The sequence below is a fragment of the Pristiophorus japonicus genome, chromosome 17 (assembly GCF_044704955.1).
Source record: "Pristiophorus japonicus isolate sPriJap1 chromosome 17, sPriJap1.hap1, whole genome shotgun sequence".
NCBI classification, from domain to species: Eukaryota; Metazoa; Chordata; class Chondrichthyes; family Pristiophoridae; genus Pristiophorus; species Pristiophorus japonicus.
In genome coordinates, this window is record NC_091993.1 from 34,020,778 (window position 1) to 34,035,470 (window position 14,693).

Here is a 14,693-nt window from a genome sequence, read left to right on the forward strand (position 1 = left end):
ATACTTCATTGGCTGTAAAGCACTTTAGAATATCTTTAAAGGACAGTCTTTCTTTCTCTCTCTGCTTTAGATCAGCCATGATCTCATTGAATGGCGGAGCAGGCTCGAGGGGCAAAAAGGCCTACTCCTGCTCCTATTTCTTATGTTCTTTCTCACTGTCTCTCTCTTGCTGTCTCTCACTCGCTGTCTCTCTCTTGCTCTCACTGTCTCTTGCTCTCTCTGTTTCTCGCTCTCTCTCTCTCGCTCTCTCTCTCACTTACTCTCTCTCTCACTTACTCTCTCTCTCACTTACTCTCTCTCTCTCTCTCTCTCACTCTCTCTCTCTCTCTCACTGACTCTCTCTCACTGACTCTCTCACTGTCTCTCTCCCACTCTCTCTCGCTGTCTCTCTCACTGACTCTCTCTCTCACTGTCTCTCTCTCTCTCGCTGACTCTCTCTCTCTCTCTCGCTGACTCTCTCTCTCGCTGACTTTCTCTTTCTCGCTCGCTGACTCTCTCTCTCTCTCTCTCTCTCTCTCTCTCTCTCGCTGACTCTCTCTCTCGCTGTCTCTCTCTCTCTCGCTGTCTCTCTCTCTCTCTCGCTGTCTCTCTCACTCTCTCTCTCTCTCTCTCGCTGACTCTCTCTCTTGCTGACTCTCTCTCGCTCTCTCTCTCACTTACTCTCTCTCTCTCACTCCCTCTCTCGCTGTCTCTCACTGTCTCTCTCACTGACTCTTTCTCTCTCTCTGACTCTCTCTCTCTCTGACTCTCTCTCTCTCTGACTCTCTCTCGCTCTGATTCTCTCTCTCTCTGACTCTCTCTCTCTCTGATTCTCTCTCTCTCTCACGCTCTCTCTCTCTCGCTGACTCTCTCGCTGTCTCTCTCTCTCTCGCTGTCTCTCTCTCTCTCACTGACTCTCTCTCTCTCACTGACACACTCTCTCTCGCAGACTCTCTCTTTCTCTCTCTGACTCATTCCCTCAGGTCCTCTGCTGAATCTCGCTTGCCCCCTCTCCCTCTGTTCTTGAGCGGTAGTTATCGATGGAGAGTGTCCCTGTTATGTATTGTCCAGGTACATTAAATGTATAAGTACAGTGGTGCGCCACAGAGGGCGCTGTGGTGAGAGACCTGCAAGACAGAGTATAAAAGGCTGCCCACCATACCTGAGAGACACTCTGGAGTTGCACAATAAAGGACTAAGGTCACAGCAGTTACTACAACACCAGACTGTGTGGAGTCAGTGATTTAAGTGCTACATATATCACATTGGCGATGAGGACACGGATGGGCTTCACTCAACCATGGCTACTCTGGGCTCGTTAAAGGATTTTATGGTGGGCAATGATTGGGAGGCCTTTACGGAAACGCTCGAGTACTACTTTATGGCAAACGACCTGACGGGGGGCACGGACGCACTGAGAGAGAAGTGTACGGCGATATTGCTTTCCAGTTGTGGCGATGAGGTTTACTGTCTCGTCAGGGATTTGCTGGCACCCGCGAGCGCCAGGGACAAATCATATGAGGAGCTGATCGAACTCATTCGTGACCAACTGAAACCGAAGGAGAGCATCCTCATGGCCAGGCACAAATTCTACCATCACTGCAGACCTGAGGGCCTGGATGTCACCAAATATGCTGCGGACCTCAGGAGACTCTCGGCGCCGTGTGACTTTGGCACACACCTTGATGAGGTGTTGCGAGATGTTTTTGTTATGGGGATTGGCCATGAAGGTCTCCTTCACAAGCTGCTATCCACTGAACCTCACCCTGAAGCAAGCCATCACCATCAGGGCATTTATGACCTCGACTTGCAGCACCAAGCAGATGATCCACACAGTCTCGAACCCGGCAGGCACTGTCCACAGGATAGCGCCCGCCATGGACAAAACTGCAGAACGTGGCTCTGCCCAGGGCAGAGAGCACGGACCTTGGGGTCCTGGAACTCAGAGTCCGCCGAGGGGGGCTAATCGAGTAGCACCATACTGGTGCTGCGGAGGAAACCATGGGGCTCACCGGTGCAGGTTTGCGAAGTATACGTGCAATGCCTGCAACACGAAAGGCCACCTTCAGCGTATGTGCAAAAGACACCTGACTCACCGTGTGGCTGAGGAGATGGTAGGGGATCCCAGCGAGGAGCAGGCAGAAGAAGATGAGGCGTTTGGACTGTATACGTGTACCGACGATTCGCCCCCAGTGATTATGGAAGTCAAGATTAACGGAGTCCCAGTGAGTAAGGAAGTGGACACTGGATTGGGTCCGTCATTGATGAGTCAGGAAACTTTTGATAAACTGTGGGTCAACCCAGCTGCACGACCCAAGCTGGTCCCGGTCACGGCGAAGCTGCGTACCTACACCAGGGAACTGATACCAGTTCTTGGCAGAGCGGATGTGCAAGAATCTCACGGGGGTGAGAGGCACGGTTTACCTTTGTGGGTCATTGCAGGTGATGGGCCGACGCTTCTCGGCAGAAGATGGATGGGAAAGGTCCGTGGGAGCTGGGAAGACTTCATTCCTCCACAGACCGCTGCCCCCCGGGTCCCCAAAGAGCAGCGCCGACCGAGCTGGAGGAGAAAGAAGCAGTTCATCGGCAGTCTAAATCCCCACACAGACGAGCAGACCCTGGAAGAGCAGTTTTGTAGGTGCAGGCCGATCGCTGGGGTGCGGGCCGGCGATGCGCTGCGGGCGATGAGCGGGAGGTCCATTGATGGCCGACACATCCGGGGGACCCACGCAGAGGAAAAGTCGGGTGGTGGTGGCGACTACGGCAGCTGCAGGAGAGGCGGCAGTTGCGGGGACAGTGACAGGAGCGGAGGCTACAGCGGCGGTGGAGGCTATGGCGGCGGCTGGTGTGACTCGGGAGAACGCGAGCCAGAGCGGCAGATGCGGCAGCAATTACGGAGGCCGCTCTCACAGGGACTATGACTGATCGAGTCCAGGGAACCACTTCTGCCAGAGTCAAGATCAAGTTGTTATTGGCCGTTTTTCTCCTTTCTTTCTTCTTTGTTCCTTCTGTTCCTTCTTCGCCAGCGAGCTCAAGATGGTGGCGAGCCTCGTGGCAGCAGAGTTCTGCAGAGAAAGGCAAGCAGAGCAACTAAAATGACAGCACCCATTGGAAGCCTCATGGGAAACACAAGATGGCGTCTTAAAAGGGAAATGCACCCGGGAGTCTTAAAAGAGCCTTACACCGTTGGCGGTCCCCACAAAGAGACTTTTGTAAGGCAAGAGTGAGTCTAAATGAGCAATGTGAATGTAGGATGACGGATTTATGATAAGAGTTAATATTTTAATGCTGAATGGTTACTGTGTTTAAAATAATGGATATGAATTACGAAAAGAGTTAACACCACGAGGTACAAGTAAAAGGGTAATGGATCCGTGACTAACATGACTAATGGACTAATGCGATTTTCGATTTATGTGATTCATGCAATGGTTCAGCGGCTGCAGATGAGCTGCTAAGGCAACTACTTTCTGAGAACAGAGGCAACGCACCAGTTGCGATACCCTGTCTCAGCGCAGCCCATTACCTCAGGCAAAAAGGGGCTGTGTACCGCCACCGTACCTCACCCAGAGGAGCTGGGATTAAACAACTGTTCAGTGTACCTGCAACCTTTTGACATAACATCTGTACCACATATTATATGTACCATACAAATGTACTGTCTATGTATACCTGCTTTCTGTTGGAGGTTATGCTCGTGTACTTCATCACCCATGTAAGGACTGCAAACACCACATGCTTGCACCAGATCGCAAGCATAATCTCCACATGGGGGAGAAGAGGGAAGTGGATGGTCATGGACTCTCACTCACAAATCAACCAGGACGAACAAGGCCGAGGTTACCGGCAATGGCTTTTGGAACTGGGGGGGGGAGTGAGATGTTATGTATTGTCCAGGTACATTAAATGTATAAGTACAGGGGTGCGCCACAGAGGCGCTGTGGTGGGAGGCCTGAAAGTACCTGCAAGACAGAGTATAAAAGGCTGCCCACCACACCTGAGAGGCACTCTGGAGTTGCACAATAAAGGACTAAGGTCACAGCAGTTACTACAACACCAGACCGTGTGGAGTCAGTGATTTGAGTGCTACATACATCACAGTCCCGTTGGTGGATGTAATGATATTCTGTGGAGACTCCAGATGAAGAGGTGAATGAAGAAGAGATTCAGTCCTTGTTTGATCCCTTGCTGGAAACATCCCAGTAAGTGGGTCTTTGGTATTCGTGGCCAGTGCCTGCTTTGACCTTTGTTGTGTTGTAGATGGGAAGAATGTGAATAGTTCGCTAACTTGTTGCTGAGTCTGAATAACTTCTTTCTGTTTCAGTGATGCCCATCACTGATGTTATTATTGAGAGGGCAGTTAGTGAGAATGTTGCGTGTCAGATTGTGGAACCTTTCCCGCAAAACCGAATCATTGGAGCTCAGAAACGTCACCAATTTTAAAATTAAAATCAAAGTGATGCGCAAAGCACGGCCCGATAGGACAGAGACCCTGAGCCGCTCGGTGATCAGCCTGTCCAGAATTGCTGCACAAAGAGCAAGTAACTGAGAGGCAGGGAGGGTGGAGCTGAGAGCGGTGCTGGGGCCTAGCCGGGAGTCTGAGGCCCAGCCGGGGGCCTGGAACCGGGAGCCTGAGGCCTCGACTGGAACCGGGAGCCTGAGGCCTTGCCAGGGGCCTGGGACCGGGAGCCTGAGACCTAGCCTGGGACCAGGAGTCTGAAGCCTAGTCAGGGGCCTGGGACCGGGAGTCTGAGGCCTAGCCGGGGGCCTGGGGTGAGAAATGGAAGGGGAACCAGTGGGAAAGGAGGAACCATTTCAGAAAGCCTCGCTGGACCTACAATTCTTATTTTTGTTTGAAGCCTTGCAAAGCTGATGGGATTTTTCCCCTCGTGTCTCCCAGGTGATTATAAACAGCACCGTCACCCCAAACATGACCTTCACAAAGACCTCGCAGAAGTTTGGACAGTGGGCAGACAGCCGGGCAAACACAGTCTTTGGTCTGGGCTTCACCTCGGAGCAACAATTAACCAAGGTAGGAGAGAGAGAGAGAGAATGTGAGGAGGGTGGGGGAGGGAGAGAAAGAGAGTGTGTGAGAGGGAGGGGAGGGGGTGCGGGAGAGGGGGATGAGGGAGAGAGAGGGAGTAAGGGAGAGAGTGTGGGAGAGGGAGAAGATGAGGGAGGGCGAGGAGGGAGAGAGAGAGAGAGAATGTGGGGCTAAAGATGCTGCAGCCAGAACGGATTTTTTCCTACTCTGATCTCGATAAACCAACGGATGATTTAACAGCGAGATGTTGCAACAGGAATTCCCTCATTCCTGGAGCCGACTTCAATCCTCAGCCTCAATATTGGGAGGAAAAGTTTGTCTGTTTCCTGTCTCTCGGGCAGCTGTCCACATCCGACCTGGAACTGGATTCGACCTGGAACTGGATCCGACGGTCTGAACACGGCTCTTAATGGCCGAATATCCTGAGCACAAACCATCCCATAATTTAGCACCAAATTACCATCCTCACACAGGCTGGAACTGTGGGAAATGGAAAACACCGTTATTGGGGAACTTTACATTGTACAAGGGGAGGAATCTCCACACAGCTCTGGTACCACTGACCCTGCCAGTGACCCCTAATGACCTCTTCCCCCACCCCGTGACCCCCAGTTGACTCCAGTGACCCCCCCCAGTGACTCAGTAACCACCCCCTCAGTGACCCCCCCATGACATTGCCCCCAGTAACCCATCCCGTGACTCAGTAACCCCCCCAATGACCCTCCCCCCATTGACCCAGTGACCCCCATCCCCCCAGTGCCCCCCCTCTCCCCCGCAGTGACACCAGTGCAGTGCCGGTGGGCTGCCCCCCAATGATCCCCCCCCAGTGACCCCGGTGCGATGCTGGTGGGCTACCCACCAATGACCACCCCCCCCGTGACCACCCCACCCAGTGACACCCCCCCCAGTGATACCCCCCCCCCAGTGACCTCGGTGTGGTGCTGGTGGGCTACCTCCCAATGACCGACCCCCAGTGACCCCGGTGCGGTGCTGGTGGGCTTACCCCCCCAGTGACCCTCCCAATGACCGACCCCCAGTGACCCCTCAGTGACCCCGGTGCGGTGCTGGTAGGCTACCCCCCAGTGACCCCCCCAGTGACCCCCCCCAATGACCGACCCCCAGTGATCCCCCTCGTGCCCCCCCACCCCCCCCCCCAGTGACCTCGGCGAGGTGCTGGTGGGCTCCCCCCCCCAATGACCGACCCCCAGTGATCCCCCCCCAGTGACCCCGGTGCGATGACGGTGGGCTGTCCCCCAGTGAGTGGGCAAGGCAGGCTGTGTGAAGCCCGGGGCCGTCACTGAGCTGTGGGAGACAGAGGCTGCACAGCGGGGGCCAAGGTCCTGAGTCACGGCCGCTGTTACTGCCCTTTGACAGGGTCCAGGGGGGAGTCGCCAGGAAGTGAAGTTATTATTAAAGGTGAAGAAAGTTGGCCTTTTTTGGGGAAAAGGACGTTACCGGTTTGCCGATTGTAAAGCTGATGCCGAAGGAGATTGTTCACTTCCGGGAAGGGAGTGGGCCCCAGAGTTACAGGACCCGGTGATTACCGGGATCCAGGGCCATTTACGCAGAGTGGATGGCGGGCTGAGAGTGTCCGACAGGGTTAGGCTTGTTGGGCCCACAACCCTTGTGAGGTAATGTGAAGCCATTGCAGGATTTAATTGGCAGTAACTCGTTGCAACCCAAACACTCCTTCATTCTGCTTTCATATCTTGCAGTTTGCGGAGAAGTTCCAGGAGGTTAAGGAAGCAGCGAAACTGGCAAGAGATCGCTCGCAGGAGAAAACCGAGACCTCCAGCAATCATTCCCACGTAGGTACTCCTGTCGCTGGGCCAACATAAACGTAAGAAATAGGAGCAGGAGTAGGCCATCTGGCCCCCGCCATTTAATAAGATCATGGCTGATCTGATCATGGACTCAGTTCCACTTCCCTGCCCGCTCCCCATAACCCTTTATTCCCTTAGCGCTCAAAAATCTGTCTATTTCCGCCTTAAATATATTCAATGACCTGGCCTCCACAGTTCTCTGGGGCAGAGAATTCCACAGATTTACAACCCTCTGCTAGAAGAAACTCCTCCTCATCTCAGTTTTAAATGGGTGGCCCCTTATTCTGAGACTATGCCCCCTAGTTCTAGTTTCCCCTATGAGTGGAAATATCCTCTCTGCATCCATCTTGTCGAGCCCCCTCATTATCTTATATGTTTCGATAAGATCACCTCTCATTCTTCTGAACTCCAATGAGTATAGGCCCAACCTACTCAATCTATCTTCATAAGTCAATCCCCTCATCTTTGGAATCAACCTAGTGAACCTTCTCTGAACAGCCTCCAATGCAAGTATATCTTTCCTTTAAATATGGAGACCAAAACTGTACACAGTGCTCCATGTTATGTCTTTAATACTCTTATGAATGACTCCACGAGGTCTAGTATTGTACTTGAGCTGTTGTGACCTTAGTCCCATTTATTGTAACTCCAGAGTGAGGCACAAGCATGGTGGGCAGCCTTTTATACTGGGCCCTGCACACCTATGCAGGCGACCCTCAGGTCTCCCACCGCAGTGCCCTCTGGTGGCACACCTTATGTGACTATACAGTTAGTATACATGGTCTACATACATGACATCACTTCCCCCCAAGTCTTTAATGCAAATTGACTCGTACATTGACGGTGACCTGGGCTTTGCTCTTCCTGGTTGACCAATGGAGGGTTGCTTCTAGCTTGGGTGGGTTGGTAGTGAGATTTGTTGCCAGTGGAGGTCCCCGTGGTTTCTGGTTGTGAGTCCATGACTACTCCATTCTCCCCCCCACACACAGAGATCATGCAAATGGCCCGTTACAGGCAAGTTGCATTCAAGTTCATCACATGGGTTTTACATCTTGGTACATTTGTTGGGCAGTTGCATTTTTTTTGTGTGGTACATTTACATGATCAGTACAGGTATATCAGTACAGGTACACAAGGATAGTCTAGTTCCAGCACGGCCGGATGAGATCCGGGTCGTCTGATGGCGGCGCAGTGTCCCATGCTAGTGGTTCTGTGGGCAAGGTGAGTTCATTTTGTTCGAGTTGCCGGAGCTCAGGGCTCTTGCTGTTATACCTAGTGTCGGGCAGGCCCAAAGACTGCTGATGTGTCTGTGACCTCCCTTTTCGTTTGCACAGTGTCGCTGCTGCTCCCTGGGAAGCGGTCTGAGCGAGTGAACGTTTCGTCTAAGTGACGGTGGGGCTGCCTCGTCTTGTCTAGCAGTTCGCAGGGGACTGCTGACTCGCTTTCCTTGAGGGCACCGTTGTGAGCACTCTCTAGTTTGGGATTCTGGCTGGTCCAGGTCCCGTTTGGAGGAGCCGTTGCAGGTGACCCTTTGCTCTTGGGCATTGCCTTGATGGCGAGTGGGTTTGTGGGCTGCGCCTTTTCCACCCGGGTGGTGGGCGATGGTAGCCTACTGTGAGATTAGGCGCAGTTTACTGTTTCTGGCCCGTGGTGGTTCATGCCATCGGGTGCCTGCAATGTTAAACCAATCTGAGGCAGGGTATCGCTACCGGTGCCTCTGCTCTCCGAGGATTGTTTACTCTGCGGCTTGTCTACTTCTGTCAGCTGTGGGGACACTTTATGATACATCGTTCTGGTCCCGGGGATGCAGACTACAGCATTGGGTAGCCCGCTGGATTTGTATTCGACCGTTAGGTGTTCGCCCGCTACATTGACTGATTGCAGTTTGCACCCGACATTGCTCAACAACATTTTTCTCGTTACAGCTGGACTTTTACATTCAAAAATGGCGGGTTGCTGGCCTCCTTTTAAAATGGCCTTACTACTTTTATCCCAATCGTCTTCCTTGCGTGGAACCACATGTTGTTGCTCCATTAGCGCTGCACCTCGTGGTTTTGACGCCATCTTTTCCTTGTCCATGATGTCAACTGCCGCGATCCTTTTTCCCAGGGATTCTGCCACTGAAGCCGGGAAGGTGCGTTTGGGTCATCTTGACCGGTTCATCGCCACGCAGTCGTGATGAGTGGTCTGTGCCTCAGGGGCTGCGTAGATCTGCTCTCCGGTGCCTGGTCCAATCGAAGGTGGGAGCTTGCTCTAGCTCTGAGCACGGGGGACGTCGATCGCTGGAGGGATGAAGTCTTCCCAGTTCCAATGAATCTTCTCCAATCATCTTCTTCCAAGTAGCATTGGTCCATCACCTGAAACAATGGTAAATTGTGCACCGCCCCATCATGGGATACCTTTACATCCGCACTACCAATAACTGATATTAGTTCCTTGGTGTAGGTGCGCAGCTTTGCCTGAACCGGGACCAGCTTGGGTCGTTCAGCTTGATCATTCCATAGCCTCTCAAAGGCTTCCTGGCTCATTACTGACTGACTTGTCCCTGTGTCCATTTCCATGAAGACTGGAACGCCATTTATCTCGACTTCCATTATCACTGGAGGCCAATCTATGGTGCAGGTATATACTCGATACACTTCGTCCTGGGACTGAGCTGCCTCTCTAGCCATCTCCTCGTAATCCATGCTGGATTCACAGCCATCTGCTGACTCCTCTTCCATGTGGTGAGTCACAGCTCTTTTGCACATTCGCTGGAGGTGGCCCTTTGTGCTGCAGCCTTTGCACACATAGTCTCTGAACCGACACTGATGAGCCCTGTGATTACCTCCGCAACGCCTGCATGGTGCTACTCGACTTATGTTTGCACCTCTCGGCGGACTCTGAGTTAAAGGACTCGGGGGCCTGTACGCTCTGCCCTGGGCAGATTCACATTCAACAGTTCTCTCTGTGAAAGGCGCCATTCTATTTACAGTACTTGTTGGGTTTGAGTCCTGAGAGTGAGTCATCATTTGCTTGGAGCTGCAGCTTGAGGTCATGAAAGCCTGGCTGATGCTGATGGCCTTCTGCAGAGTGACGGTGGTTTCGGCAGGCAGTAGCCTGTGAAGAAGGGCCTCATGATCGATGCCAGTTACGAAGACGTCCCACAATGCATCGGCGAGGGATGCACCGAATTCACACGGTCCTGCCAGCCTCCTGAGGTCGGCAGCGTACTTTGTGATTTCCTGGCCCTCGAGGCGGTGGTGTGTATAAAATCGATGCCTGGCCATGAGGATGCTCTCCTTCGGTTTGAGTTGGTCCTGAATTAGCACTTTCAGCTCCTCGTAAGACTTAGTTGTTGTTTTCTCTGGTGCAAGCAAGTCCCTGACGAGGCCGTAGACTGCGGGCCCACAGCTGGTCAACAGGAAAGCTCTGCGCTTATCTGCCAGCGTGGCCGGACCAGGTAATTTGTTATGAAATATTAGTCGAGCCGTTCCGTAAAGGCTTCCCAATCTTCACCCTCTCAGAACTTTTCTAATGCACCAACATTAGTCATTTTTGCATGAAAGTTCGTAATCTTGTCGCCAGTTGTTATGTCTTTAATATTCTTATAAATGACTCCACGAGGTCTAGTATTGTACTTGAGTTGTCGTGACCTTAGTCCCATTTATTGTAACTCCAGAGTGATGGGCAGCCTTTTATACTGGGCCCTGCACACCTATGCAGGTGACCCTCAGGTCTCCCACCGCAGTGCCCTCTGGTGGCACACCTTATGTGACTATACAGTTCGTATACATGGTCTACATACATGACATCCCAGGTGTAGCCTCACCAATACCCTGTACAGTTGTAGCAGGACTTCTCTGCTTTTATATTCTATCCCCCTTACAATAAAGGCCAACATTCCATTTGCCTTCCTGATTACTTGCTGTACCTGCATACTAACTTTTTGTGTTTCAAGCACAAGGACCCCCAGGTCCCTCTGTGCTGCAGCACGTTGCAATTTTTCTCCATTTAAATTATAATTTGCTTTTCTATTATTTCTGCCAAAGTGGATAACCTCACATTTTCCCACATTATACTCCATCTGCCAAATGTTTGCCCACTCACTTAGCCTGTCTATATCCCTTTGCAGATTTTTTGTGTCCTCACAATTTGCTTTCCCACCCATCTTTGTATCATCGGCAAACTTGGTTACATTACACTCGGTCCCTTCATCCATGAATCCAGGAACTCCCTCACTAACTGTGGGAGCACCTTCACCACACGGACTGCAACGGCTCACCAGCACCTTCTCAAGGGCGAGTGGCTATGGGCAATAAATGGTGGCCTTGCCAGTGATGCCCACATCCCGAGAATGAAACTTACTGAGACCAGGGATGGTTGGCGTGCGGTTAGTTCTCAGGCTGACGCATGGGTTATTATGGGCTGTAGATTGCTGGGTGCCTGGTTCTGCTGCTGACACTTGCTGCGGGCTGTCACATTGGTCCAGCACTGACCCCTTGCTCTCTCGGCCTCTCCCTCCCTAAGCTGCTCTCTGCCCATCTGCGGCAGTGACTCACACTGAGTTCCTGCTCACTCCATTCAGTGTGTAATATTGTGAAACAAATGTCTTTGAGTCGCCTAGCCTCTGTTCCTGGGCCAGCCAATGAGCTTCTGTTTTTAAGATTCAAGATCTCTTTTAAAATTCCGGTAAAAACCGGACCCAGAAAGGCTGGTTTGTAAAGCCGTGAATTTGTTTTCTGTGGGAACTTGCTGAATCCGTTTCCAATAGTTTTAGTTTCCTCAGAATCGAAACATCTTCGATCTTTGTGGGGATGAAAAAGAAAGACTTACATTTATATAGCGCCTTTCATGACCTCAGGATGTCCCGAAGCACTTTACAGTCAATTAAATATTTTTGAAGTGTAGTCACTATTGTAATGTAGGAAATGTGGCAGCCAATTTGCGCACAGCAAGCTCCCACAAGCAGCAATGTGATAATGACCAGATAATCTGTTTTAGCGATGTTGGTTGAAGGATAAATATTCGCCCCAGGACACCGGGGAGAACTCCCCTGCACTTCTTCGAATAGTGCCATGGGATCTTTTACGTCCACCTGAGAGGTTTAACGTCTCATCCTAAAGATGGCACCTCTGACAGTGCAGCACTCCCTCAGTGCTGCACTGGACTGTAGGCCTGGATTATGTGATCTGGAATGCACTGCCTGAAAGGGCAATCGAAGTAGATTCAGCCGTAACTTTCAAAAACAGAATTGGCTAAATCCTTAAATTGGAAGCATTGGTAAGGCTATAGGGAAAGAGCAGGGGCATGGGACCAATTGGATAGCTCTTTCAGAGCCAGCACAGGCACCATGGGCCCAATTGCCTCTTTCTGTGCTGTTTAATTCTGTGATTCTAAGTCCCTGGAGTGGGACTTGAACCCACAACTTTCTGACTCAGACAAGAGTGCTACCCACTGAGCCACAGGTGATACTCAATGAGTCATGGTGCATTTTGTAAATGGCACAATGTGCTGCATATCTTCTGAAACCTGTGAGACACCATAGTTAATGTTGGATAATTGGTAGCAGTGGGAGTCTGGAGCAGTGATCCTCGCACCCGATTCTCCCATCTGTGCTCTCATTGAGCCAGACTCCAGACCAGTGTCTGTAATTTCCTGCATGAGTTGAGTTCTCGATGTATGAAAAATAAGAGATTTACTCTAATTCCACTAGTCATTATTGAATTTTTCAAATCCTTTTAGTGAGTCTACAATCCATGATGAGAATTCACAAACATCAAAGATCCATACGTGGTGGGTTACACATTGTTACACAATGTCTTGTGCATTGCTCACCGGGAGTGCAGACGGCGGGGAATCGGGTGTGGGTCGCAGTGAGTGTGAAGGAAGATGGAACGCTTTGAGAGGCGTGACATGTCTGTGTTTCTGTGTGTGTGTGTGTGTGTGTTTCTATGAGAAGGATGCTGCATCTTGAACCGCTGTAGTCCGTATGTTGAAGGTGCTCCCACGGTGCTGTGAGGGAGGGAGTTCCAGGATTTTGACCCAGCGACAATGAAGGAACGGCCGAAATATTTCCAAGTCAGGATGGTGTGTGACTTGGAGGGGAACGTGGAGGTGATGGTGTTCCCATGCGCCTGCTGCCCTTCTAGGTGGTAGAGGTCGCGGGTTCAGGAGATGCTGCTGAAGAAGCCTTGGCGTGCAGTGCATCTAGTAGATGGTACACACTGCAGCCACGGTGCACTGGTGGTGGAGGGAGTGAATGTTTAAGGTGGTGGATGGGGTGCCGATCAAGAGGCTGCTCAGATATCCAAGGGAGAAAGGAATAGAAGAATCGTGAGCTAAAGTAGGGTGGGAGGAGGCCCGTGTGGAGCATAAACACCAGCACGGACCTGTGGAGCCGAGTGACCTGATTCTGGGCTGTACATTCTGTGTAAGGCTCTAAGTTTAAGGACTACATTTGTTTTCCAAATTCCTTGCTCTAACTTGTATCTGAACCGTTTATTTTAGGAGTCCAGCCATGAAACTCCGTCTTCTCCACAAGCGTCGAGTGTGAATGGAACCGATGATGAAAAAGCGACATGCCCCCCTGCCATCGAAACCCTCCTGAAGAATGACAGCGATCACAGCAAAGTGGCCCCAGCTCAAGGGTGAGATTAATCCCCCCCGTAAACCGGGAGCGCGGACCCCAGGAGTGCAGACCCCGAGAGCACGGTCCCCGAGAGCGCGGACCCCGAGAGCGCAGAGCGCGGACCCCGAGAGCGCAGAGCGCAGACCCTGACAGCATGGACCCCGGGAGCATGGGCCCGAGAGCACAGACCCCAGGAGCACAGACCCGAGAGCGCAGAATGCAGACCTCTGGAGCGCGGACCCTGGGAGCGTCGGCAGCAGAAGACCCTGTGCTGGGTATTACAGAGCAAGGCACTGGCATAATGTTAGAGAAGAATGGCCTATTCTGGCTGGTCTGTGATCCTCTGCTTCATTCTCCGAATCCCCTGCAGCGATCTGTGCACCGCTCTCAGTGGCGAATGTTTAACCTGGTTAATATGGAAGGGCCTCAGTGAGAGATTCTCGGGTCCACTTGTGAAGAGCAGAGATTATTGACAAATCCATCATGGGTTTTCACCATTATTGTTGAACTCGGCGATCCTCACAGTAAATGGTGAAAAAACAGCTGGTACTTAGAGCTTGTGCACAATTCCGTGTCCTGAAATCATCAGTGTGTTGCTCCTCAGTTTGGGAGATTTTCATTATCTTTGCTCGGGTCGTTGGAGCACTGCTGCTTCATCCACTGTTCCATTCCTTCTAGAGCTGATTTTGTTCAATGTCACTTAAATCTAGGATTTAAAGACACAAATCTTTGTCACTCCGGCATTGTATCTCCTTGGACTGTATTGTTCACTGTAAGGCTGCCCAACCACCTAGTCAACGTCCTCTTTCAATATCTCATACTTCAGCAGAGTAGCTACCTGAAGCATCTCCAGTCTTCTTACTGAGTGTCTGATGCTCCAGTGTTGTGACTGCTGACTCCACAATTTGGATTTCCTGATTGTAGGTACCAGGCCCCTCATCAAATTGTCCAACACTTGACCATTGTAGGTACCAGGCCCCTCACTGATTGTCCAACACTTGACCATTGTAGGTACCAGGCCCCTCATCAATTGTCCAACACTTGACCATTGTAGGTACCAGGCCTCTCATCAAATTGTCCAACACTTGACCATTGTAAGTACCAGGCCCCTCATCGATTGTCCAACACTTGACCATTGTAGGTACCAGGCCCCTCATCAATTGTCCAATGCTTGACCATTGTAGGTACCAGGCCCCTCATCAATTGTCCAATGCTTGACCATTGGAGGTACCAGGCC

The 14,693-nt window shown here is 51.5% G+C and overlaps 1 protein-coding gene across 4 annotated transcripts in view; it reads left to right on the forward strand.

Moving 5' to 3' along the window:
* The window catches only part of homer2 (homer scaffold protein 2), a 48,740-nt gene that overhangs the window by 19,698 nt on the left and 14,349 nt on the right, over window positions 1–14,693 (forward strand). For 2 of the 4 annotated variants that reach the window (XM_070858620.1, XM_070858619.1), the window contains 3 exons: window positions 4,880–5,011; window positions 6,739–6,831; window positions 13,336–13,475. In XM_070858620.1, the coding sequence (XP_070714721.1) occupies window positions 4,880–5,011; window positions 6,739–6,831; window positions 13,336–13,475 (365 nt within the window). The remainder of the gene's footprint in view (window positions 1–4,879; window positions 5,012–6,738; window positions 6,832–13,335; window positions 13,476–14,693) is intronic. The other 2 variants (XM_070858621.1, XM_070858622.1) reach the window with 2 other exon arrangements.